The sequence below is a fragment of the Bos grunniens genome, chromosome 6 (genome assembly GCF_055505025.1).
Source record: "Bos grunniens cultivar Pamir isolate PY7600 chromosome 6, Bosgru_T2T1.0, whole genome shotgun sequence".
Taxonomy (NCBI): domain Eukaryota; kingdom Metazoa; phylum Chordata; class Mammalia; order Artiodactyla; family Bovidae; genus Bos; species Bos grunniens.
Genome location: NC_141170.1, coordinates 103,619,358 through 103,645,068, shown reverse-complemented (window position 1 = coordinate 103,645,068; position 25,711 = coordinate 103,619,358). Strand labels below are relative to the sequence as shown.

At 49.8% G+C, this 25,711-nt stretch overlaps 1 protein-coding gene and 1 long non-coding RNA gene across 12 annotated transcripts; one reads left to right on the top strand and one right to left on the bottom strand.

Annotated features, from left to right (window-relative positions):
- Window positions 1-1,343: 1,343 nt before the first annotated feature.
- Window positions 1,344-4,148, bottom strand: LOC147371142 (uncharacterized). Its single transcript, XR_015165870.1, has 2 exons — window positions 4,037-4,148; window positions 1,344-3,082 (listed from the first exon to the last, which is right to left on the bottom strand). It is a non-coding gene; the product is annotated as an uncharacterized LOC147371142 (long non-coding RNA).
- Window positions 4,149-5,452: 1,304 nt separating this feature from the next.
- PITX2 (paired like homeodomain 2) lies at window positions 5,453-25,578 on the top strand. 11 transcript variants are annotated; one of them, XM_086407060.1, is made up of 5 exons: window positions 5,453-5,746; window positions 9,604-9,659; window positions 10,124-10,261; window positions 21,600-21,805; window positions 24,321-25,578. In XM_086407060.1, the coding sequence occupies exons 2-5, from the start codon at window positions 9,614-9,616 to the stop codon at window positions 24,882-24,884; spliced, it is 954 nt and encodes a 317-aa protein (XP_086263186.1). In that variant the 5' UTR covers window positions 5,453-5,746; window positions 9,604-9,613; the 3' UTR covers window positions 24,885-25,578. The 11 variants fall into 11 exon arrangements, with proteins under 11 accessions (XP_086263186.1, XP_086263181.1, XP_086263190.1 ...); XM_086407055.1 differs by having other exon boundaries at window positions 21,600-21,916; XM_086407057.1 differs by lacking the exon at window positions 5,453-5,746 and adding an exon at window positions 8,883-8,898 and having other exon boundaries at window positions 21,600-21,916.
- Window positions 25,579-25,711: the final 133 nt, after the last annotated feature.

Sequence of the window (25,711 nt, the reverse complement as noted above, 5' to 3'; positions counted from 1 at the left end):
TAATGCAATCTGTATACCAATCTACAGCATGATTTCCTCTTTGTTTACCATTTGGTAAAGAATGTAGGTGGAGATGTTGTGGGCACATGGACACAACCGTTCAAACTGCTTTGAAAGGGGAATGCAGAAGAGAGAGAGATCCAAGTGCAAACAGGCAGGCATTTCAGATTTCGAGAGACAACTGAAAAGGGAACATCTGTTGCATCCCCTGGGTTTGAGGGCAGTCTGTGTAACTCTTCCTATCTCTGAGAGTGTGCACAAAGTGGAGACGGTGGAGACTTCCAACCTCAAATCTAAAAAAGATTGAGAAATTTCGGAAGGCCCGGAGGCGCCAAAGGTCAGGGGGATCAATATACAGACCCTACCGTGGGGGAAGGGAGGAGGAAGGGAAGACTTGTATTGAAAACCGCTGCAAAAGGGAAGCCAATGAGAGGGAAGGAAGTTTCTGAATAATTAAAAAGTTCAGAATAAGCAAACCCAGTTGCCACGGGGGAAGGAGGTGGGATGGGGGATTTTAAAAAAGCGGTTGATGTGGTAATTAAGAATTTTGGTGAGCGCCTGGGCAGGTCACCTCCTTTCTCAGATCAGAGCCCCATCAGAAATTCTTTCAAGTGTCCTTCTGCGTCGCCAAAGATGACAACAGCAAATCAATAAGTGCTTGAAATGAAAGGGGATGTTGGCGAGCCCCCAGGCTACAGATTTCCCGCCGCCAGCCTGTTCTGAACTCCTAGCGTGCCTTTGCACCGTCTCTCTTAAGAAGAGCTACCTTTTATTCCAATTCTCAGGACGAAGGTAAGTGCTCAGTTAGCATATCTATTAAAAGTCGGCTCTTTTTCCAGCTCTCGCTTCGGGCCGAGAGAGCGCTGCCTCCGTTCGCCAGCCGGCGGGCGAGGGGAGAGGAGAGGAGCTGACTGGCCAGGCCGCCAGCGGGGCCACACACCTCCCGCGCTGGCCCAGCTGGCCCCAGGATTGAGCGCTTCTAGGTCCGAGCTGGAAAGTCCTGCCACAGCAAACGGCCTGAGCGACGGCGGCCTCCGGAGCGCTTCTTCCACTTCATTTATTTACAAATAAGCACAAAATCACTAACAACAGAGAAGGGCCCGTGCTCCAAAATTACAACTTGGAATCACCGGAAACTCCGTTCTGAGTTCCAGACCTTGGTCTTTTCCCCTACCAATAACCATCTCTCCCCTAATATGCCTTGATTTGACAATCTTTCCAGAGCCCAATATCAGGAGACGTTTTAATTAGGTAATTCATTAGTGAGTCAATACAGACATTGATATATTCTTTTAGCTCAAGTGGTTAAGTACTAATTTCGAAATGATTATAAAACACCGGAATAGGCAACACATCGTAATTTTAATTTATATGCAAATCAATTGGTTCATCTTTAACACCCTTATAAAAAAAAAAACAATTATTGTATTGTAGCATCGGAGGTAGGATCAGACCTCCTGAATAAATTTGGAAATAAGGCCTGGACTGGGAAGAAAATTTAGAACAGCCAACAAATCAATAATGTTTGAGGCAGTTAAACATCTTTAGCCATTGGTATTTACATACTCGCTTGTTTTCAGATAAGGAGCTGGGGAAATTGATTGCCAGAGCTGAAATCATAATCCAGAGTGAAAAAAGTAAATGGTAGCATGCAGCCAGTCACCGCGGGCTTGAAAATAATACTGTACCTTTCCTAAATCCTAACTCTTGGGTGAGAGGAAGTTGGCAGAGGTCACCCCACATTTGTCCTTGGTTTTGCCCTGCTTTGATCACAAAATGCTATGTCCTCCCTGAGTTTCACAATATGCTCCTTATTCTAACAGTTCTGTCACTTGTTTCAAAGTGTTAGAGGGAGGGGCATAATTCAGAATCTCACTAGAACTTTTCTGAACCCATGTAACCAGCACCACTTTTCCTATGCTGATTTATTGGGGTGAGAGGTTGCCTTATGTCTAATTCTCTGTCCCCCCCAACACACACATTAAACCTGATCACCAAAAAAGACAAAAGGAATGGGCAGTGAAAAATGGTGCAGCGCACAGGTTTAATGGAAAGTTATTATCTTTAGACATAGTTCAAAATTTTGGAAAAGTGAAAAGCACATTTACTTCTGGGGGAAAAAATTTTTAAGATGTTCTAGAACAGTGAATCTCACCAGGCGATCGGCGCTAGGGTTGTTTATGTAAAAGTGTAACATCCTTGAAATTCACTGATATAAGGTCAGTGTCTCCCCACCACGGCTCCCAGCCAGGAGATCTGGCCCTTAAGGAGCTGGTACCTTTGATGCTACAATCTTGTTTACATCTGCAGGGCAGGGAATTGCTTGCTCTGCTTGAACGCTCCCTCCACCCCCTTCTAATTTGAAGTAATCGGAATCTAAATACAATTGCCAGGGCCCACTCTTCCATTTCTGCTCCGACGAGAGAAAAACCTGAAATCCACGTCTTAAATCAGCTCGGTCGGTGGTTTGTAGCACACACACACACACACACACACCAGCACCCTGCCTTTCCTCTGCATGCCTAATGTATTCCCTGGTGGTTCTGGGCATTAATTAGTTGTTTAATAGGAGTATGACTAAAAATGTAAAAGAAGGATTAGGAGCGTGAAACGTATGTCCAGCTCCTTCCACACACTCGAGGAGGGAATGAGAATCATTCTGTATCTTCTATTTCTCCAGGAGCCATTTGCATTTCCCACCAGCTGCTCACTTCAGCTGCACTGGCGCTGGGCGAGGCGAGGACCCAAAAGCACGGCGCGGTGTCTGCGGCGGCCGGGACTGGGGTTAACTAGCCCCTGTCAGGCGAGACTCCAGACAGAAGGGGGGCGAGGGGAGTGTGAGCTTCCCGGAGCCCCTCCATCCCAGCCCGGGTTTGCAAACCTCGGAATACTGAAAGGGGGAGGGGGTGGCACGCGCTTATCTGCGCGTCTCTCCAGCGCAGTCCCTTTCTCTTTCCCTTGTCTCCCCGGGCGTCTCCGACTGTCTCTGGTTTTCTCACTCTTTCCCCACTTTTCCGTGAGATTCTCCATCCTTGCCTCCAGATGAAGGCAAGGCTGTTCTGCTCTGAGCGTCTCTTAATCTCTATAAAAATAAAAGAAAAGAAGGAGGCAGACATTAAACCATAACTCAGGGGTCTGGGGAGGCGGCAAAAAATCTTTGATGGGTAGAGAGGAAAATGTCTTTCTTGGACTAAATTATGTGATATGTTGTGACCTTAGATTTCAGTCGTGGGACTTGGGAGAAATTTGATTTTCTTGCCTCAGCACGATTTCAGAAATCAGAAATAGAAATCCTCCGAGACAGAGGGGAAATAAAAGTAAAAACAGCACGCGGGCATTTCCCCCTCATTTCTCTCCCCTTAAATAAAACTGTCTTGAATTTCCACCAGTAAAGAGAGAAAGTTTGAGTTTTCACGGATGTTATGTGGAGGTTAGAAATGGCTTAAAAATCTAGACTTCTCGTCAGTTTTCTTCCTGGCTGAAGAGGCTAACCCTTTCCATAAAATGAGTCCATCTGTCGACTGTTAGCTATTTCAAAGTGAAGGGATTTAGCACTCAAAACAAATTGAGCAAGTTTGTTTGCCTGTTTTTACTGCTAACTCAAATGAATTCAAAACACGGAGTAATTCAAGAAAACACATAACATATTCCAGACAGCTCCCAAATGTAGGGAAAGCCCAGCACCTATATGGTGACCTGGGTTATTTTAAACACCAGGCTTTCAAAGATGTATATATTTCACACACATTCTCCTGGCGTCATTATATTTTCTTAAAATTGCGAGATTTGGTATACTGATGTAGGAAGAGCAATACAACTTTTAGAGGGGATTTTATCCTCTCCTGAGACCCAAAGATGGGGGGCCTCTCTCATGGTGGGCCTGGTTGAGTTTTGCTCCTATGCAGGAAATAATATTAATGAGAATATAGGACCAGGAGCTGTGGTTGTTTTCCCACACTTTCCAAAAACCTACACTAACAGGATGCCCTAGAGACTGAAAGAACTTTGTGCAATCTGCCTGGCAGAGCCTTCCCACCTGGTCTTCCAGCGACTGGTGTTTATAGTCCTACCACTCAAAGGCGGGGTACAGCGAAAATATCTTCTGGCCACCAAAACACAAGCCCTTGCTGGAGTCAAGAAATCAGAAAATCAGGGTTTAGAAGTAGGGCACGCTTCGGAGAGCGAGGGGCAAATGCCCCTTCTGTTTTTACCCTTCTGTTTTCACGCGTTCTTCGATTTTTAGGAGCAAATGTGGATTTGAGGGGAGCTTCCTTTCCCACCCCCACTGCCATCCCTTGCAATTTAATACCATGCCCGCCAGGAACCTTAACCTCGTCATTTTAAAAAATGAGATAGCCGTGACCCGGAGTGAACTTGTTGAGTGTAAGTACAGCAGAGGAAATTCTAGACTCCATGAGCACCGGAGCCTTGTCCAGCGCAATCCCTCGGTGCACACCGGTCAGTACGCGGCCGTGCCCACCTGCGCGCAGACACCGGGTGCTGTGCGCCGGGTCCACTCGCCTTGACCTCGACATGGTGTCGCCGCCGGCTGTGCTGGGCCTTCCGCGGAGGACAAGCCGGTAGCTCCCTTCTAGCTGTCTCCCTCCTACCCTCTTCCCAAACCCAGCCATCCCACCGACCCCCTGCTCATCCCACTTTTCCAGATTTCTACTGTCATCCTCTTTCACCCCATCCCGCAACCTTCTCTCCAGCTTCCGGCCTTCCTCCGCAATCCCTGGTATCTATGAACTCTTTCCTCACCCTTGCAAGGCCTGAAAGAAGGTCACACACAGGCATATCAAACTCACACCCTACAAGCCTCGCCCCCAAACAAACCCAGGCATACTGTCCTTTGTTCCATTTCTTAGGCCACTTTCTCTGTCCCTGCCTCCCTCCCCGTCCGGGTTTCCACACACACACACACACACACACACTCTCTCTCTCTCTCTCTCTCTCTCTCTCTCTCTCTCTCTCTGTCTGTCTTTCTGTCTCTCTGTCTCTCTCTCTCTCTCTCTCTCCAGGAGAACGTTTCTCCCCGACGTCTCCCCGACGCCCTTGCCCTTCCCCTCTGATTTATGAGAGCTCCTGGTTTGGCGCAGAATCCTTTTTCTTCTCCTCCTTCCCATCCTCCCTTCTTGCCCTCATTTCCACAGTGGGAGTGCTCGCGCCTGCTGCTCTGTCCGCTCCTGTCTGAGCGCCCTGCCCGGCTCCCTCGCCTGGTTTCTTTCCCGGGGCTCCTCCTCGGGCTCCCGGCTCCTGGGCCCGCGGGCCTTCACCTCCTGCTCCTGCCGGGTTTCCCGTCGCCCCTGCTGGCTCCCCCCGCGCCCTCCTGAGCGCCGCGCTCGCTCCTTGATCGCCCGCCGCGCTGCCGGCTCGGCCGCCCGCCCGCCCGCGCGCCCGCCACTGTGCAGTGGAGTTTGGTGGAATCTCTGCTGACGTCACGTCACTCCCCACACTGAGTCGGAGCCGAGGGAAGAGAGAGGGATGAGAGCGAGGGAGGGGAGAGAGAGTGCGAGAGCGAGCGAGAAAGCTGGAGTAGAGCGCAAAGAAACTGCCAGTGACGGCTAGATTCCGGAGGCCGCTGCGCGCCCTTGGACCCCTCTCGGAACTTGGCACCCTCGGGAGCCCCGCAGTCCTCTCGGCCCGGGCTTCTCGGGCGCCGGCGGTGCAGTCCGCGTCTCGGTTCGCTGGAAATCTCTCCGGGACGCGGCGGGACGCGCAGACTGCAGCTCTCTCCCGGTAGCGGGTAAGTGGAGGCCGTCTCTCCCGCAGGGATGTGAGATAATGCGAGTTTGGAAATTTGTTCCACTTTGGAGAATCTTCTCCGAAGGTGATTTGTGGCTCTTGGGGGCTGTCTTCCCCCCGAGGTAACGCAGTTGGCAAACAGACCTTGCAAAGCCCTGTTCCTCTGGTCCCCAGCCACAGACACTAACAATCTATGGGGTGCTGAAGTCGAGTGGGAAGCGAGACCATGGCTGGCATTTAAAAGGAGGTATCTTCCCTTAAATCTTGGTGCCAACACTGCAGGGACAAATCCTCAGACAGAGGATTAGCATTCTCAAGATGAAGGGCCGGGTACAAAGTTTCAGCTACTGAAAGATTAGCCCCCTTCCCATTGTTACCAATTGGAAAAAAGATTCCATCTTAACTGGCAGTTAGTGACCTCTCAGGCCCAAGCGAATTACCTGGGAGCCAGGCCTGAATGCCAAGCTCACACAATTACTTCGGATTATAAATCCTTTAAATTGATTACCAGTCAACTCCAGTCTTGCACTTTGGGAGATACATTTTAAATGGATACAGGGGAGACGACTATTTTCCAACCATCCAGTAAGGGAAAAATTATGATTCTAAATCTTAGAAATATGTTCCTCTTTTTATTACAATTTAATGATTTCTTTTCCTTAGCAATTTAGATGTCAAACCATCATAGGGTCCTGTGATTTTTATTTTATTTGTGCAAGCAATATGTCTTATTAAACTAAAAATTTTTTAAACTTTTACTACCATGAATTAAAACAATATTGGAGTTCATACATCCTAAAATACTTTATGAAAAATTAATTTGATTAGAGATATTTCCTCACATTCTTTTTAGGCCATTAATAAGAATTAATGTTGCTTTTAACATCATTTTGGAGGAAATCCATCTAAAAATACAAACACCAGTTATGTAAAGGAAACAAAGCACATAAGCAATATAGGCTGAGGACTTCTGTTGATATTACATAAAATAAGCATCCAAAGTTTCAATAGTCAAACTTTGCCTAAAAATGAAATAGCTACTTCATGTATGGAATGTTTTGCTCTACCTCAGCAAAACAACACTTAAATTATTCAGGTGCTTTGTTCCTCAAGTTGAGCATGTTTGTCCCCAAGTGTTCCTAAATCACCAATATTAATTGGTTTAAAAGAAGGCTTAAACTGCTAAAATACAGAACTGCATTAAGCAGTATTTTAATTTCCTTAAATGATTACCTACTGCAAATTAATTTACTGACTAATCTCACTAATTTAGTTCATTTAAAACATATGTTCTTATCATGTTTATTTTTAAACTTTCATCAAAGATTTTGTTATAGGATAACAATGTGAATGGAAAGGAGGGAAATGTGAAAGGATGTGGAATTATTAGGACTATGTTTCATTCCTACAATTTCATCTTATGGCAATCATCAGAAATTATTTTTAAGCAAATTGTTCTATTTCTTAGGGCTTGCCTGCTTGCATTAGCCAGTGTGGTTCAGGGTGTTCCCATTAGCTGTGTTGTGCTTTTTAGTGAGCTCACAATAGAAAACTCAAGTTGACCAAAACAAGATTGCCTGGCATATACATTCCAACCAGGACATGAACTTTTGGGGTGAGAACACCTTTCCAACAGGAAAAGTTGCTCATCTTAATTTGTGAGATTAGCCACTGAAGCCCCTCGCTAAATCTGGCAGCCAAATTTGTCTTGTAAGACTTGTCTTGACAGGGCAAGTTTAAGGATCAGCAGACGGGAGGGAATTGGAGGTCTCTTTTAAAAAATTACCTTCCCCAGTTATTTAGATTCAATTCATCTAGCAGGTTTGGTCATTATATGAGGGGGAAAAAAGTGCAAATCTCAGGACTCATTTTGACTGCAAAATAAATCCCCAAGTCACAAGGACATGTAGGAGTGAGCTAAGGAACATGCCTTGACCTTCTTTTCAGTCTTTAGAGAGGAGTTCTTGAAGATTTGTTTTGTATTGCTTTGTTTGGTCTTCAGCACTGAAGCGTGGGAGTGGGGGGGGGGGGGGAGAGAATGTGTAATAATCGACTGACTTTACACTGAGCAATCCGATCTTTTTCTTTTATAGATTTTACTATTTTTAAAAATAAAAACTATCTGCGGTTACCATCTGCAAAGCTCTGGCTACCGGCTAATAATGCAGCCAATTCAGAAGTTAAAAAAAAAAAAAGATTATCGAAATGATGATGACATGCAAATTTTCCCCGAAATTATCATAAGTAAACATTTGAAGTCTGGACTAATAAAATCCCATCTGTGTTACTTCATATCGAGTTAGTAGAAAGCTGTGATAATGAATTTTGTAATATCTCACGAACAGACATCTCAATCAGGGACTAATCCTGTGATTTTACTGCAGAATCACTAAATCTGGAACCGCCAAACTGCTACTTCTGGGCCCCCGAGCCCGCCAGGATCGGCAGAGCCCCCGCCCGCGTCCACCCGCGTCTCCAGGCTGGTGGGGGAACTGCCTGGAGAGCCCCACCCCCTGGATCCCCAGGCTGCTGCGCTAGGCAGCGACCTTGGCCCGAGGCCCCTGTGTCCCGGCTCCTTCCAGGAGAGGCCGAGGAACCTAGAAATGCGACTTAGGCCAAAGCCAGACCCTCCCCGCCCCCCCACCCCCCCAGCTCCCTGCCCAACCTCTGCCCCTCGAACAACCGGGCAAACGCCCGCCCGAAGCCCCAGCCCTGGATCCGTGCGAGGTGCCCTCCCGCCGCCGGCGTACCCTGGTTAGCGTGGAGCGAGGCAGGCGCCGAGATCCGAGGGGCCTGGGGAGCTGGGACCTTCATTCTTTTCTTCTGTCTTTAAAGCAGCCGCCGCTCTTCTACCCACCCCGACAGAGCCCCCTTGCCACCCACCTCTCCCGGTTTGCCTGTGGCGGAGAAAGGGGCGCGCATTAAACGCCTGGCTCTCTGCGTTGTGGTTGGAAATTTTAAAAAAGATTTGGTTTGCCGGGCAGGAGAAGGGGGAGAACTGGGGGGAGCCGTTCTCTCAGAGCTATTTCTCTACCCTTGGCGGGCAATAAACGCTCCGGGGACGTTTGCCCGCTCTCCTCAATCTAACTCACTCCACCTCGGTTCCCCTACTCTGCGATCTTAAATCATACTTTTGGGTAAATAAATGACCGGGTGAGTATCTCCAGGGGAAAGTGTGGCTAAATATGGAAAAGTGGCTTCTGATAGAAGAGAGGCCCGAAGCCAGTCCGCTCTGAGCATCCTAGGCCTTGGAGTCCTGTTTGTTTCAGAATTACAGAAAATCGAGGCGGGGGTGGGGGGTGGGGGTGGGGGGGTTCTATCTAGGACAGGAACAACTTGACTCTAACACTCTATAAATGTTTACTGAGCTTCAGCTAAAGGACAAGCGCTGTGCTGGCCTTCGCACACAGCTCCCCACGGAGAAAGTCCTCTTCACCAAAATTTTGTATCCCCCCCCTAAGCTTGTCCTCGTGTTCAGACGGGCTTTTAACCCCTGACACAGGCACCCCTGTGAGTAGTTCCACAGCTTGGGTTCCCAGAACGCGGCTTTATCGGCCAAGAGCCCCTGGACCCATTGGCGGCAGTTCTGTAGAGAGATCCCCCCTCCACACACACTCCCACCCCCTCACACACACACTTTGGTAAACATTCAGACGTCCAGGACCTGGGGCAAGGGTGGGGATGAAGCCAGGCTCGTGCTGCCAGAGACTGCCAGGTCCGAGAAACACTCCTGAAACCTAGTACGGAGAGGAGCCTGATGGCTTGTGTTGAAGTCGTCTGCCCCACAGGTAGCCTCCTGCGAGCCCTGTGCGCCCGCCCGCCGCCGCTTCTCACAGGCCTCCTTCTCTTGTTTTGCAGGTAACGGGGAATGGAGACCAACTGCCGCAAACTAGTGTCGGCGTGTGTGCAATTAGGTAAGAGTCGTATCTTCTGCCAGGGTCACCCGACCTGAGACCGCGCCACGCGAGGGCGGCGAGAGGGCACTGGTCTTATAGCGAGGCCGCGCGAGGGGCACTTCCCGGAGGGGCCGGCCAGGGCAGGAAGGAAATCAGAACCTGGACGCCGGGGGACTCTCCTAGTGGGGGGCTGTGGGTGGGGAGGGAACCGCGCGCCGCGTCTCCAAGCCTCGGGCCTCCTTTTCGCGAGAGCCGCTGGTAGCCCGGGAGGCGCGGAGACAGAACATCGCCCTGCGCCGGGTTGCCAGACGGTCCCGGAGACTGGTCCGTCCTCCGCTCTTTCCTCTAACTGGGTCTCTGCTCTTTGTCCCTCTCTTTTCTCGTTCCTGCCTCCCTCCCCACTCTCTTCCACACCCCGATACTTTCCCCCGCCGTCCGGGGCGTCTCTCTCCCTGCACGTGGGGCGGGTGCGCGTGGCCCAGGCGTGCAGCCGGCGGCCGTTGAATGCCTCTTCTCCAAAGACTCCGAAATCAAAAAGGTCGAGTTCACGGACTCTCCGGAGAGCCGGAAAGAGGCGGCCAGCAGCAAGCTCTTCCTGCGGCAGCATCCCGGCGCCAACGGTAAGATTTGGAGCGAGGCGCAGGCCGAGCGCTGGGCGCCCGCCTCCCGGCCTCCGGGGCTCGAGTGAGGCGCACGCGGGCGAGGCCGCCAGACGGGGCGCGCCTGCTCGGAACTTAAGACACTTGGCCTCGGGTTGGGACGGGAAGCAGCCGTCCAAGGAACGTTAATTCCTTTCCCGAAATTATACTGCACTCCTGAGACCCATCACCTCTCCCTCTCCCTCTTTCCTGATGATCTCCTGATGTGTGGCCTGATGTACGCACACCCCGAGCTACCTCCGTGCCTCTAGCTGGAGTGGAAAAGTGGTCCAACAGCGACCTCTGTCGCTCACTACGTCCCACTGCATGCAGCACCAGCAGGGCCCACCCCGTCCCGGCGGCCCTAGGCCGCGCCCCGCCCAGGCTTGTGGGTGCGGGGTTTACCGCTGAAGGCCAGCGCGCGAGGCTTGGGTTAGCATAGGTTCGCCCCGGTGGCTAGGTGGAGGAGCTGACAACAGCCCTACGGAGCCGGAGGGCAGCGACTGCGCGCAGCAGCTGAGGGGGGAATGGAGTGTGTGACCCGGTGGCACCACCTACCTGTGGTGCTGGTTGCAGGGTCTGGGTTTTGGCGGTGCGATCGATGGTCTGGTTTTATTCTGGAAGAGTCAAGGGCTATTGCTGCTCGAAGTCTGCAAGCGTAAAACTTAAAACGTCCTCTATGCACAGACCCAGTTGAATTGAATCGTGGTCTTCAGGGGTGTGTGTGTGAGGGGGAGGGAGGTTGAAGGGACAACCTTTCCTTAGGAATACCAGAAAGACTCAAATTTGCCGTTCGTCTATTCTCCATGTTTTCCAGGCTCCTTAATAAGTAAGTGCCTATTCTTAGGAGGTTGTTGACCTTTGATAATGTGAGGACATAACCACCCACCCACCTACATACACACACACACACACACACACAGACCTCCGCCCCTAACCACCACTTTCTGGATTAAAATGTAAAGATACATATGTAATATGTGCTAGAGGGGGGCGAATTGGGACCCCCGCCAAGTAAACTTGTCAAGAAGAAAACAAAAGACTCCGCATTGGGCTTCCCAGTGAATCGGAGAGAAAAGCACCATTTGTTGGAATAAAACGCCCAAAGTGGTATGGAGCTAACCGGCCTCGACACCGCGAAATATCGCTAGTTCTCCTGCTGGGCCAGTTAAACGCTCACTTGTCCAGGATTAACCCCATGGGGTTAAATGGGGCCTTGCAGAGATAACGTCGGGTGATTTCTGTCATTAAGATTGTGTTAAATTCTTCTTCTGTTTGATAATCGGTCGTAAAAATAAATTATTACACCGGAGTATGTTTGGGATATGGTTAAAAATCAAGAGCAGCGATGACTCCCGGAGAAAATGCTTTGTGCTGGTTGAGCCCTGGCTCCGGCCGGACTAGGGGAGCTCCCCAATGTCGCTTCGCACAGCGCGGGCTGGCCGCCGCCCAGCCGAGGCTGACATTTCTCCTGCTTTCGGGGCCGAGAGATGCCAAATGTCTTTTCCTATTCTCACACGCATCTACCTGTTTATTGCCCCCAGGAATGGTTTTGAGGACAGGTGGTTACCATGGGAGTTTAGGACCTCTTAACCGAGAAGTCTGAGGTGGGATGTGGGCTTCCTAGGTGGGCAAGAAGTGGGGGAGAGCCGGGGAGTCCTGTTCGCTGCAGTCAGTCACAAGTCACATCCTGGGCAGGTGGGCCTGGGTGTTTGCTTTTAATAATTAGCAAGTAAATAAAGAGCTAGAAATAATAAATGATTTTTCTTAACCATTACATTTAGGCCCGGATTACTTTAGTGCTGGAAAAGGCTCTTCTCCACACAGCCAATAGTGTGTTTTCTGCCTTTTGAACTGAAGAAGAAAATTGCTGCCCAAACATGTTTAATGCCATTAATTAAGAAGAGACACGTGATAGGAAAAAATGCTGAAAATCTTGATGTTATTGGCTTCTAGGGAATTGGGTAGACCAAAAATGTCACACGAGTGGGGCAAAGCTACATAGTACCACTGAAAGAAGGTTGCCAGAGTCCCCTTAATGAATATAAGTAAATTTAACTTATGGAGTATGCAAACTCCTAGCCACAGCTTCCTTTAAAAAAAAAAAAAGAAAGAAAGAAAGAAAAGATTTTTTCTCCTTAACTCTTTAATAGGTTTTATTTGCTTTTTTTTTTTTTTTAAGCGAAATAACTGACTAGGGTCACTATGATTATTTGATTCTTAAAAACTAGCTTACTTGCTTTTAAAAAGAAAAAAAGGTTTATAATGACATGCGATTTTCAAAAAGGGCCATGATATCCTATTATTATATTGGCAGTACCCTCTCCTCATTTCCCCCAAACACCCTGTCCTCACTGAAGACTGAAAACGTTCTCTGAGTTGACAGGGTCGACCTCCTGGAGGCCCCTACTCTGTGTACCATCCCAGTTGAGTCCCCATTCTCTTGATACCCTTTGGAATGACCCAACGTCTGGCTCGAACCCTTAAACGGGAGCGGGCAGGAAGTAGGCTGAAAACCTCCTAAAGCCAGAGGTTTGAGAGAGGGTGAAGAGAGGAGCGGCTAGGTATGGTAAGTGAAGAGAGGAAGAGTTGACACGTTAAACAGTACTCTCCCCCCTTCCCGGCCCCCTTACAAAAGGGGCAGAGGCCCGCTTGGAACATCTCCCTAGAACAGACGTCCTTGGCTTTCCTTCCCTTTGGGTGTCCCAAAACGAGTTTCCGTTTGGCAGAACTCAAAAAGTTGTCTTGACCTTCAGGAAGAGGATGGAATGATCCTCCCCTGCCAATAACCTTTAAATTTCGGGGTAGTGACCCTGGATTGGGGGCTGTAATCCACCGACCTGCCGAGATCGGTCCCGGCGCCTGGCTTCGCGACCAGACCTGGGGCGGGTATCTTCCCCGGGCCTCCCCCAGCGACTCGATTAATTTTTAAATCGTTCTGGCAAAGCAGTTGAGCTGAAAGCGTTCGCCCCGGGCTTCTGGTGCGCGCACTTTCTTCCCTAGGGACGAGGACGCCAAGGCCCCAACCGCGACACACACCGCCTCCCGAGGCAGCAGCCGGCTCTCCGTCTTCCTCAGAGCACCCGGGGTAACCCCGACGCCTTAACGGCCGCAGAGCCCTATTCATTCAATCACCAAGTGCTCGCGAAGCACATTCACCACTGATTCCTAATGTCCCCCAAAGCAAGTCACCCGATTTCTCTACGCCATTACCAAACGACTTTAATGCTAACAAGCAGACCCGCAAAAGCAGCCCAGACCACCTCCAGCAAAAAGCAAAACCGTGCTGCGTGGGGCGGCGGTTGGACCTGAGCTTGGTCAGAGAGAAAGGGGGGTATTTAAAAGGGTGGTGTTAATCTTAGTGCTAACAGGGGGAGGGGGACCGGGATGTGCTGGAGGAGAGTGAGGAAGAGCGGACGTGGGGAAGGAGAGCATTCCTTTTTTTTTTTTTTTCTACTCACAGCCCACCCCGCGCCAAATCTGCAGTTTATCCGCAGAGCTGCCTCTCCTTTGTGTGTGGATATGTTTTCCCCAAGAGGGGAAATTGTCCGAAAGTAGTCAGTCCCCAGCGGTAGGCAGTCTTGACCGGTCGCGTTCTTCGGTGCCGCCGACGCGGTGCGCGCTCCAAGGTGCGCAGGGCTGGCTCTGCAGTTAACCCGCACCGCCCGCCGGTAATGTATGCAGCAGTTGTTAGAGCGACTCCGGGGAAAAGGAAATGTATAACGAAAGCTTATTCGTGAGCAGGAATATACTAATGGAACAATCTGATGTCTTCTTAATCCTATGTAAAAAGCTTTGTCGTCTTCCTAATATTGACTGAATGGGTAATTAATGGCTCTTCATCTAGGCGAATACCCTATAATCCAAAGATAGGCAAAAGACAACAAGCCCAAGGTGGAAGACAAAAGGCCCAACTGCGGTCGTCACCCTCCTCCCTCCCACCCTGCACTCAGGGTCTTCAAATGGGAAAGTTTCCTCTCAGGAGAAAAAAGGCTAGAGTAGGAGAATATGCATACTTTTCCCGGGCTAGATTTAACCACAGAACCTGGCTGCCCAGCTCCATACTCCACTACTCTGTCTCTCCCCCACCAGCCCTTCCCTCTGCGTTTCTTTCTTCTCAATTCCTCTAGAAAGCCCCCCACCCCCCGACCCTTCACTGTGGCCCAGTTCAGCACGTTTCCCCCCAAGGCACCCATTTTTCATTTAGAAAAGCGATTGATCACAGAGGACCAATATATGAGGTCCTCTGAGTCAGGCAAAGAATTAAGTGCCTTTCTGAAAAAAGATAGAGATTCCATTCTTTTACAACCCAAGACAGACAATCGGTGAGAACTAAGGTAGTTGGGAGGGGATGGAAGAAATTAATAGAAGGAGAGGTAGTAGGCAAAATTATGTATACATGTTAAAGAGTGATCAGGAGTGATGGAGTCAACTCCACTGTGAGGATCTGACATGGAGTGCCCAAGATTCTCCCAGCGTGTTTTTAACAGGCTGACATTTTAATTTAAACCTTTAGAAGTAATATATTACTTGGGTTACTACAATGAGGTGGGTTCCTTTTTTTTTGGGGGGGGGGGGGTCAGCTGACAGCTTTTAAAATATTATTTCACTAGGGAAATAAAAGCTTCATCTCAGATTATAGGTGGGTATTTTTGGATTTATGTGATTTATGGTCACCATGACAACTAATGCTGAATGTTAGCTACCAGCATGTCTGGGAGAGGGGAAGACAGAAAGAAGGGGAACAAGAGAAACAGAAAGGGAGACAGACATGAGCAGGAGAGGGGAAAAATAGAGAAAAAGAGAGAAGCATTTCAATCCAGTTTTTTATAAAGTGACTTTAGTTAGTCCCATGTCACTTCTGTCTCTCTGGACCTAGAGATTGATGTTTATTCATTCCTTGTCTTTCTTGTATCCCATACACAAGTATACCGTTCTCTTTATTTTTCCACGTGTAGTTGTGTTCTGCGATTAAATGAGCACCTAATAAACCTGTAGCATTAACAGGCTGCTGTGAAAAGGCACTACCGCGTGCCTGCTTAGTGATTGTAGCACCCCCACTAACACGACCCAGAGCTTCCTCCAATCTCTGGCTCTTCTCTTCCCCTGCCAGTGTGGGGTGAAGAGAACCCCCCAGCCAGTTACCACAGACTTGAGGTGGTTGTGTGAGGGACAGAGAGATGGGTACCATTTGCAGGGACCCAGAGAGGGTGGGTGTTGCTCAGTACCTCTACAGACTTCTGATTCTGAAAGAATCTGCCACTTTTTGCAAACCTGCACTTTTTAAAATTGCATTTATGGAACTGGGGTGGGGGGGTGGATCAGTCACAATAAACCTTTAATTTCTGGGTATTCCAGCTGCATGGCTCAGGTCTGGGAACAGCAAAGAGGCCCTTTCCAGCATGATTTGTGTGCAAAGAAAAGCCAGGCAGAGGAAGGAGGGGAGGCAGAGCCACTTCTCGGGCAAGGTGCAAGGTCTCCCTCTGAGCTCTGCACCCTACACTGCATGCTCATGCACACACACACACACACACACACACACACACTCATGCCTGTCACAAGCCTTCGAGCTGAGTCCGGCAGGATCTCATCCTTGAGCTAATCTGGACCGTAGCAAGACTCCCACCCCTCTATGGCTTGACAGCTCAAGGAGACATCTAATTTCCCTATCTTTCAGATGGGCTTTGAGGACAGACTTTTTTCCCCCAGAGTCTCGAGTCGCTCGCTTGGGTCCCAGTTCACATCTCTGCTGCCCGCTGCAGAGAGGTTAGCTGTGCTGCCTAACCCCTCTCATCGAGATGGCCAGAGGGCCTTTGTGCAACTAACACTAAAGAGTGTGAAATTAAATAAGACCTTAAGACTGGTAATCGGTGGCAAATACCAGCTAGAAACATGCCTAACCCTGTGGCACACATTTCCCTCCTCAAGGGTCTTTCTTTGAAAGAATAAGCAAGAAAACCTGATCAAAACGATATCTTCTGAGTGGAAAAGCCAAACCCATACTGCGCTTCCTGTCCTCTCCCCACCCCAGCCATGCAGCTTCCCTGGACCAACTATGCTGATTTTTTTTTTTTTTTTTTCTGGAATGACAATTTCTGTGATGGCTGCTGAAGACATAGTCATTTCTTTTTAAAAAAAAAATATTTATTTGTTTGGCTGCACTGAGCCTTGGTTGTTGCTTGTGGGATCTAGTTCCCTGACCAATGATCAAATCTCAACCCCCCTGCACTGGGAGCACAGCCTTAGCCACTGGACAACAAGGGAAGTCCCACAGTAATTTCTAGAACCAGCTAAAGAGTGGGGTGGGGGATAGGTCATGTAATAGTAGTGTTGAACTTGCAACATACCTAAGATTCCCTTACTTTCAACTCCTTTGTCATCTATATTGCCCACACCTGTGCACCCACAAGTTTTTTGTAGACTAAATCTAAAAATTGCCCACCACCACTACAGTTTTAACTGAAAAGTGTTTCTTGTACTATACACTTGCTTTTCCTCTTCTAGACTTGTCATGTTGGAGCACCCCTACCAACCATGGAGTGAACATGTTGGACCTGGCAGGGTGTCACCCAGTATCAATGTGTAAAGTGATCTGAAGATTAGGAGGGAGTTGAACCTCTGGCTAGAAAAATGCAAAGAAATACCTCCCCTGCTCCTTTGGGGGGGAGGGGAGGATATATTATGTACATTCATTTCTATCTATAGAGGGGTATATGCATGATTTTGTTTTCACTTAACCAGAGTTCTTCAAATAATTTCTTTCTTTATTCGCCACTTGACTTTGCAGTGAATCAATACAGTTTAAGATTCTTATCTTTTTGGGCTTTCAAGCTGATCACCAGCACTTGCAACATCTCCTACACTTTGGCACTGTGAGGAGCTCCCACTTGCCCTTGGGTTTTTCACCCACTTTGGAGTCTAGGTTAGGTCCTTCATACGTGTGTATTTGCCTTGAGGAAAGTTCCGTTCATTGACAAAGCCAATGAGCTTAAATCAAAATTCCATGCATTTAATGAGAGATGGGCTTAGAAATCTACATGGCTCTGTGGAGCTTCTCAGCTCTTCTGAGTTTTGAAAACCACTCAGAGCCTTCACCAAAAATTTTAACTCCAGGATTTGAAACTTGAAGAAACAAGGAAGAGAGTATGTTCACTGTGGAGGAGAATCTTTCATTCTCTGATGTGATGGAGTTTCTTTGTGATATGAAGGCATGAGCATGTGCTGTTGTGGGGACTGTAGCTATGCCGAGGTTTAAGAAAAGGTATTGGAATATGATTAGTAAACATATTGGGCAGAAAAGAGCTGGATTCATATTGACTTAGTTATAGGTCATCGGCTGTCAGTGCAGTGGGAGGAGATATTTACTTTACGCATATACTTTATGATCTTGAGGGAATTAGAGGAAATTCAATAAGAAAATGGCTAGAAACATTTAAAACCCTTATTTAAAAGACTTAAGCAAATTAGAGTCTTATCAGATTAAAAACCACTACAAATGTAAGAGCATTGTCTTTCGTGAAACACTGGGGGGTCTGAGAAGGAGAGTCTACCAAATCTCAGGGATAAAACGCGTCATTTAAGCACCCGATAATGAGCAGAATGTAAATTAATTTAACCTTCTTTACCAACAGGCTGCTTATGTAATATGTATAATTTAGTGATAAGATTTCAGAACCTAATATAGCTGGATGGATGAGTCTCAGCTAATGCAGACCTGTCACATGGGGATGTGTTCTGCTCTGAGCAGGTGTGTGTGTGCATGGAATGGGGTTAACTGGAATAAAAGGTTAAAAAAACAGAAATGCTGATTTAAAGCTTCCTATGAAGAAAGCTCCTCCTGTTAACTAAAATCTTCTTACACTAGGATGATACTTTGGGCAGAGACTAAAAAATTCTCATTTGGTCCTTTGGACTGCTCTCAAGCTTGTTTAAGATGGGGGAGGAGTTGCAGATACCATGAGGTGGGGGAGCAGGGCAAAGGAGAGACACAAAAGTTACAAACATATTTGTTGTCCGCTTTATCCACTCTGCCTCAAACTGAATGAATTTCTCAATCTTGGGAACAAGAACAAGGAGGGAGTTTTTTGAAGATACCTCATACTGGTGTTGCAAATCATTGACTGTAATGTCAAACAAACACACATTCAGGGATGATAACACTAACTCCACAATAAAGCAATCGTCAATGCAGAAACCCAGGGGAGATTAGTTTGTGCTCTTCAGCTGACCTAAGCCAGAGGACAAAAGGACTTTCACAAATTATTTTGAATGATATCTTTGGATTTATTTCTTTAATTTCTGTGGAAATAGTGCTATAAAGATTTACGTGTCCCCAAAGGTGTTTTTTCCTTTTGTCTCAAATAAATGAACAAGGCTTTATTTTTCCTTGTTGAGTGTCCTCCTAGGCTTTTGCCCTTCACCCACAGCCTACTTCTCTGCCTGCTTGGACTCCAACAATTCAAGACAGCCTTGAGCTCCCTAGGAATAGAAAATGACTTCAAAATTATCCTTGAAATTGGTTATTTGGCAACATTCTTAATTGTATGAAAATTCATTAAAAGCATATTTTATATATAATTAGCTCAAAGTTGTTGATTCTACAGGCTTTATGGATTTGAATCTGATTGATAATAAAGTAAACAAGAGAGTCAAATTTAAAGCAAGATTCTCTGTTGGGTTAGGAGGTGCCTAATACAGTGTATAAGGAATTTGAAAGCCCTAGGATATGTGTCTTAATCAACGTTAAGTAGAATGGATAAGCTTTCAGCATTTTGAAAATGCTGGGTTAGGGTTTCTGTTCTATTGTGTGTTTTCTGTCTGGGGACTAATAAGCATTACAGAGAACGTGATCTGAGGCGACTTTTTATTCTTGTATAAATCCAGAGTGAACCACCAAACAGTTGTTCGTTTAAAGTCAAGGTAATTTTCTTTTGACGGGTCCATTTGCTTCTGATTTCTAATTTATTAGCTTCTCTTCTCAGGGCTCTGTCTTCTTTGCAATTAAAGTAAAGCTTCTTCAGATTAGCGCTGGAGCATTCACTTGACAGGTTGTTTGGAAAATTTAAGATCGGAGAGATGATTTGTTGGTGTTTTAAATTTTTTCTGGTTTTAAGTAGTATGTCTCCTTTCCTTGCAGGGGGAGAAAAACACCTCTAGGTAGGGAATGAGTGTAGTGAGACGCAAAAGGGGAGGGGGGTGCTGGGTGCCTGCCTTGTTGATCCTTGTACCCCTCAGCCTTCGACCTTTCCGCTTTTTTCCAAAGAGCTTTTTACTCCCAGCCTCGTCTTTCCACCTCCCCATCAAAACTAAAAGCCGGATCGTCTTGGGCCGGGCCGGAGCAGAATTCCCGGGAGCCGGCGGGTGTAGACTCTGCGGGCGCACCGAGGTATTAGCCCGGCCCCGCACATCTGATAGGTGCAGACAGGATGGGCCCGCCGTCACGGCTCGGGGGCTCCTGATTGGTATGGAGCCACGTCACTCCAGCCGGCGAAGGGTCTGGGAGGAGGCGGAGGCGGGGAGGGTCGGGGAGGGTTGGGGAGGGCAACGGCCGAGTGACGTCTCGGCACCAGGAAGCCCGCCTCTGGTTTTAAGATGTTAGGCCAACAGGGAAGCTTAGAGCCGCAGAACTGGTCCGTCGCTCGTCTGGGTGCTGGGAGCTGAGCTGCGGCGAGGCCAGGCTCGAGCTCTACTGCCCGAGGGGGTGTGCGTGTGCGCACCGAGGAGGGTGCGCCCAGAGGCCCGCGCCGCTGCCGCCGCCGCCGCCGCCGCCGCCACGGGAGATCTAATATCAGCTACCTGTCCCTGTCACTCTTGACACTTCGCTGTCAGGGCTGCCGCGCGGGGGGCGGGCAGAGCGCGAACGGCGTTAGCTTTCCTTATTGGAGGGGTACGAGGGGGAGGGAGGGAGGGAAGAAAGGGGTCTTTGCCCACTCTTGTTTCGCTTTGGAGCTTGGAAGCCTGCTCCCCAAAGACGCTCCGAACCATTCTCTCCTACCCACATCCCCATGTCTCTCCATTGACCCGCTGACTTTCGGCCGCTGGATCCTTTCGCTTGAGCCTTCGCAAGGAGCCGGGGGGCGGCTCGGCTCCAGGACTCCGCGCGGGTTGTGTTCCCGGCTCCGCCCGCGGCGGCCACCGCGAGGAAACTCCGTGCCTGGAGCGGAAAGCGGAGCAGGCGGCTGCGGCGGCCACGGGGCTTCGGCGGGGCAGCAACCCAGGACTCGTAGGGCGGCGCGCTCCTTCGTCCATGAACTGCATGAAAGGCCCGCTGCACTTGGAGCACCGAGCAGCAGGGACCAAGCTGTTGGCCGCCTCCTCGTCCTCCTCTTGTCACCATCCTCAGCCGCTGGCCATGGCTTCGGTCCTGGCTCCCGGTCAGGCCCGCTCCCTGGACTCTTCCAAGCACAGGCTGGAGGTGCACACCATCTCTGACACCCCCAGCCCCGAGGCCGCAGGTAAGGCGCCGCGCGGCCCCGAGGAAGTCGGCCCCTCCTGGGGGAGGCGTGGTGGGAGTGGTCGTTCGGCTCGCTCCCCGCAGAACTTCCGGAGCCAGGGTTGTACGTATCCCGCGTCCCTTCGCTCTGCATTGACTGCCCGGCTGGGGTGGCGCGAACCACGCGAGTCGTTCTGCACCGCCCCCTCCCCCCATTACGACCCTGACCTCCCTTCCTTTTTCTGGGTCACAAAAATCCCAGCATCTCCGTTCTAGACCTTCAGAGGCCGCTCCCCCCGCCCCCCGCCCTCCCCAACCCTTATGCGGTCCCTGTTCTTCTCTCGGCTTTCAGCTCCGAATAAGCTCCGCTTGTTAGAAAAATAGTTGTGAAACTACGCCTCAGAAGAACGGGCGTTTTTTGTTTTTGTTTTTTTCTCTTTCTTCTAAAGGGCAGAGGAACTTTGGTGCCTCGCCGAATCCCAAAGCGTACTTTTCCTAGCCTTTGGAAACCGCATCGATATCTGAGCTTTCTACCGGGGGAGTTCTGTAAAACACGCGCGTGAGGGTACCCCGAGAGATTTTATGTGTCCGCTCAGAAGCGCATAAATACACTTGAAAGCACAGGCTATAAAAATGAATGTGCCTTAGCAGTGAGATAAACATGTAAATAAAACGTGCGGCGCTGGGGGAGGGGAGGAAATGGGGCGCGCACACCCACACTCACGTCTGTACACCCCGCAGACGCAGCGCTTTCCGTGGCCCGGAGCGGCGGCTCACACACTCCTCCCCCGCCAGACAGCCCGGCTCTGGCCTCTGCCGCCTGGTCCAGTTGGCGTTGGCAGGCAGCAGGTGGGCATGCTGACGGGGACCTCTGTGTTTCGTTTTCAGAGAAAGATAAGAGCCAGCAGGGAAAGAATGAGGACGTGGGAGCCGAAGACCCGTCCAAGAAGAAAAGGCAAAGGCGGCAGCGGACTCACTTCACCAGCCAGCAGCTGCAGGAACTGGAGGCCACTTTCCAAAGGAACCGCTACCCGGACATGTCCACGCGCGAAGAAATCGCAGTGTGGACCAACTTGACGGAAGCACGAGTCCGGGTAGGAGCCCGCACGGAGCCGGGGAGGGCGCTGCTGGGATGCCGGCCCTGTAGATCAGGAGGGAGGGCGAAAGGCAGAGCCGACACCAACCTAACGGAAGCACGAGTCCGGGTAGGACCCCGTACGGAGCCGGGGAGCGCGCTGCTGGGGTGCCGGCCCTGTAGATCAGGAGGGAGGGTGAAAGGCAGACCCGTCCGGGAGAGCTCGAGTGGGTGCCTTTGCAAAGGCAGAAGGCCTCGTGGAGGCCCCAGTTGTGAGGTCACAGCTCCCCCTTCCGAGACCAGCCGCGAGCCTGAAGCAGGCGCCGGGAGCGGCCCCGGCTCACCGCCCCCTAACACAGCGCGCTCCCAAACGAGGCCGCGTGCAAGCCGCTGCACAGGGCATTGTGTTCCCGGTGTGCTTTCGCCAGAGGAGCGCTAATAAAATCCCTCCCAGGCCGGGAGCTGAGGACAGGCTCCGACCTGCGCGCATTTAACAAGGAAAACCCGCCTGAGACACGCAAGGGTTGGCCCTCCCTGGAGAACTTTCGTGCCCGGCCTAGCCGGGCCTTTTCTTTACTCGGCTCACCCTCATCACAAGGTCTTTGCGGTTTTTCTGCCACTCAGTTGTCTCCCACACCCTATACTCGGTTTTGTGATCTGCGGAAGCAGTTTTAATACAGAACTGCTATCCTGCTGTCCTCTTAGAAAGAAAAAAAGAAGAAAGACTTTTCTACTTGGTTTATTTATCTTCTCTCAGGAGACTGTTACACCCTTCCTCCCAATTATAATAGGTTTATTAAAGAAAAGGCTTACCTTTGTAGCAAATCTGTGCTTAATGAATTGGCAAAAATGAACTTAAATAAATTACACGGTAGCAATATCCTGGTTTGTGCTGGTCGGTGGAAAACTCCAAATTTGTTAGGATTCTGGAAGTAGAAAACACATAGCAAGATCCAGAGGTTTTGCTGTTTAAAAAAAAAGCTCTGGATGGAAAAAGAGCCCCCAGTTAGAACTGAGAAAACACTGTATAACACTAATGATGAAAAGAATAGACCAAAATGCGCTCCCAAAGCAGAGAGAGGAAGGCAGTCTCTGAGTGGCATCTGTGTAGGGAATGAGGCTAAGCTAGTGGATATAGGAACCAGGATGAAGTTGGAAATGGTTTTAGTTTAACAGCGCAGACCTATGTTCAGACCCGGGCCGCGTGGTTTTTGCGAAGGTCAGTTTCTCGTTAGCTTTCCTGCGCTTCTGGGGAACGGGCCTCGCACGTACTCTTCTCGCCTGGGCAAAGTTTAGGCGGCCAGGGTAGAAAAGGCAAGTAATTTAAATGAAAACAATCTATGGGGTCTCCGGAACCCTTTGGAAAAACCCTACCCCACCCTCTTCGGCTTTTCAGCAGTCCCTCGCGAGTCCCCTGCCGCCGCTGCGCTGAGCTCTCGCTCCCTCCGCCTGCCTCCTTCTAGGCCCGCTGCTTGTCCAGCCAAGTGGGGAATGAAGCTTGCTTTTTATAGCTGTCGGGTGCAAAGAGGAAGGGGGATAAAAAGGAAATCGAGAATGAAAGGGAAAAAGAAAAAAAAAAGCGGATTAGGCGTCTGGGCCTGGCTGAGATGTGTAATGTGAAACATCACCGGTGTCAGCTCGGAAATCTCGAGCCAGGCCTCACTCCAATACACAAACGCCGCCGTCTGGGGCGACGGGCGGGCCCGATGTGGATTGAGAACGGGGTTGCGTCTGGGCCATCGGACGCGGGTGGGGGCTGGCCGGGCTGGGCGACCGCCGGCAAAGCCCTGCAACTAGGCCGTGCCGGAGCAGCGCCGGGCGCGCGGGCCTGCCCTGGGTGGGCGGAGAGTGTGAAGGAGCGGAGCGAGGGGTGGGGAAGGCTGTAGGAGAGACTCTTTCAGGGTTCCCGGAGATGTACACGCCAAACTCATGGGGTTTAATGAGCTGTCGGGGAGGTGGGCTTTTGCTTTTTATTTGGTTCTTTTGGCTAGGCGAGGAACGGGGTCGCGGCCGAGTGCCTGATGAGGGCGCTCGTTCTGTGGAGTAGCGGGGCGGGAGTGAAGATCCGAGAGGGGAGGAGGGGTTGTGGGAGAGAGCACGGGCCTCCCAGCCCCTTGTCCTCATCCCTGGGTCTGTGGCTTTGGAATGCAAGCAAGTTTGCAAGGTGGCCGGGGAAGGGTTGGGCAGAGAGCCCGCTGCTCCGCATTTATTTTTCAGTAAGTGTTTTTGGCCCCTGAGGAGGACCGGGGTTAGTGAACACGCCACCCGCAGGCCGCCTGGCGTTGAGCTGGGGTTTGTGGCGCGACTCAGAGGCCGGACTCGCAAGCCTGAACCGGTCGGGGCCTCTGTGTTGGGACGGGGCTCTGGCAGCTTGGGGCGCAGGGGAGGGGAGGTGGGTGGGGGCGGCTGAGGAAACTTGTGGCGGCGAGGGTGTACACTTATGTATCGGAGGGGGGATTGCTAGTGCTTTCCGGGAGCAAGGTTTTGCTAATCCGATCTGTGGCGTCTGTTCGATCCTTGCCCTCCATCCCCAGGTTTGGTTCAAAAATCGCCGGGCCAAATGGAGAAAGCGGGAGCGCAACCAGCAGGCCGAGCTGTGCAAGAATGGCTTTGGGCCGCAGTTCAACGGGCTTATGCAGCCCTACGACGACATGTACCCGGGATATTCGTACAATAACTGGGCCGCCAAGGGCCTCACTTCGGCCTCCCTGTCCACCAAGAGCTTCCCTTTCTTCAACTCTATGAACGTCAACCCCCTGTCGTCGCAGAGCATGTTCTCCCCGCCCAATTCCATCTCGTCCATGAGCATGTCGTCCAGTATGGTACCCTCAGCAGTGACCGGCGTCCCGGGCTCCAGCCTCAACAGCCTGAATAACTTGAACAACTTGAGCAGCCCTTCACTGAATTCCGCGGTGCCGACGCCCGCCTGCCCTTACGCGCCGCCGACTCCTCCGTACGTTTATAGGGACACGTGTAACTCGAGCCTGGCCAGCCTGAGACTGAAAGCAAAGCAGCACTCCAGCTTCGGCTACGCCAGCGTGCAGAACCCGGCATCCAACCTGAGTGCTTGCCAGTACGCTGTGGACCGGCCCGTGTGAGCCGCGCCCCACCGCACGGGGATCCTAGGACCGTGGATGGGGCAGCTCTGCCCTTAAAAGACTGGGAATTATGCTAGAAGGTCGTGGGCACTAAAGAAAGAAAGGGAGAGAGAGAGAAGATATAGGGAGAAAAGGAAACCACTGAATTAAAGAGAGCTCCTTTGATTTCAAAGGAATTTTCTCAACGTCTGACATCTTTCACTAAAAGTATTTCCAACAGTTTCGAGGACACACAAATGTTTGACTGGATATGACATTTTAACATTACTATAAGCTTGTTATTTTTTAAGTTTAGCATTGTTAACATTAAAATGACTGAAAGGATGTATATATATCGAAATGTCAAATTAATTTTATAAAAAGCAGTTGTTAGTAATATCACAACAGTGTTTTTAAAGGTTAGGCTTTAAAATAAAGCATGTTATACAGAAGCGATTAGGATTTTTCGCTTGCGAGCAAAGGAATGTATATACTAAATGCCACACTGTATGTTTCTAACATATTATTATTATAAAAAAATGTGTGAATATCAGTTTTAGAATAGTTTCTCTGGTGGATGCAATGATGTTTCTGAAACTGCTATGTACAACCTACCCTGTGTATAACATTTCGTACAATATTATTGTTTTACTTTTCAGCAAATATGAAAAAAAATGTGTTTTATTTCATGGGAGTAAAATATACTGCATACAAATTGGTCTGGATTCTTTCTGCCCTCCTCTGTCACCTGGCCAGGGTTTCTCAGTCACTACTTCCTAAACAAACCAGTTCCCTCTGCCTGCCTAGTTAAATACACAAGGCAGCAGGACTTATTTAAATTTGGTAGA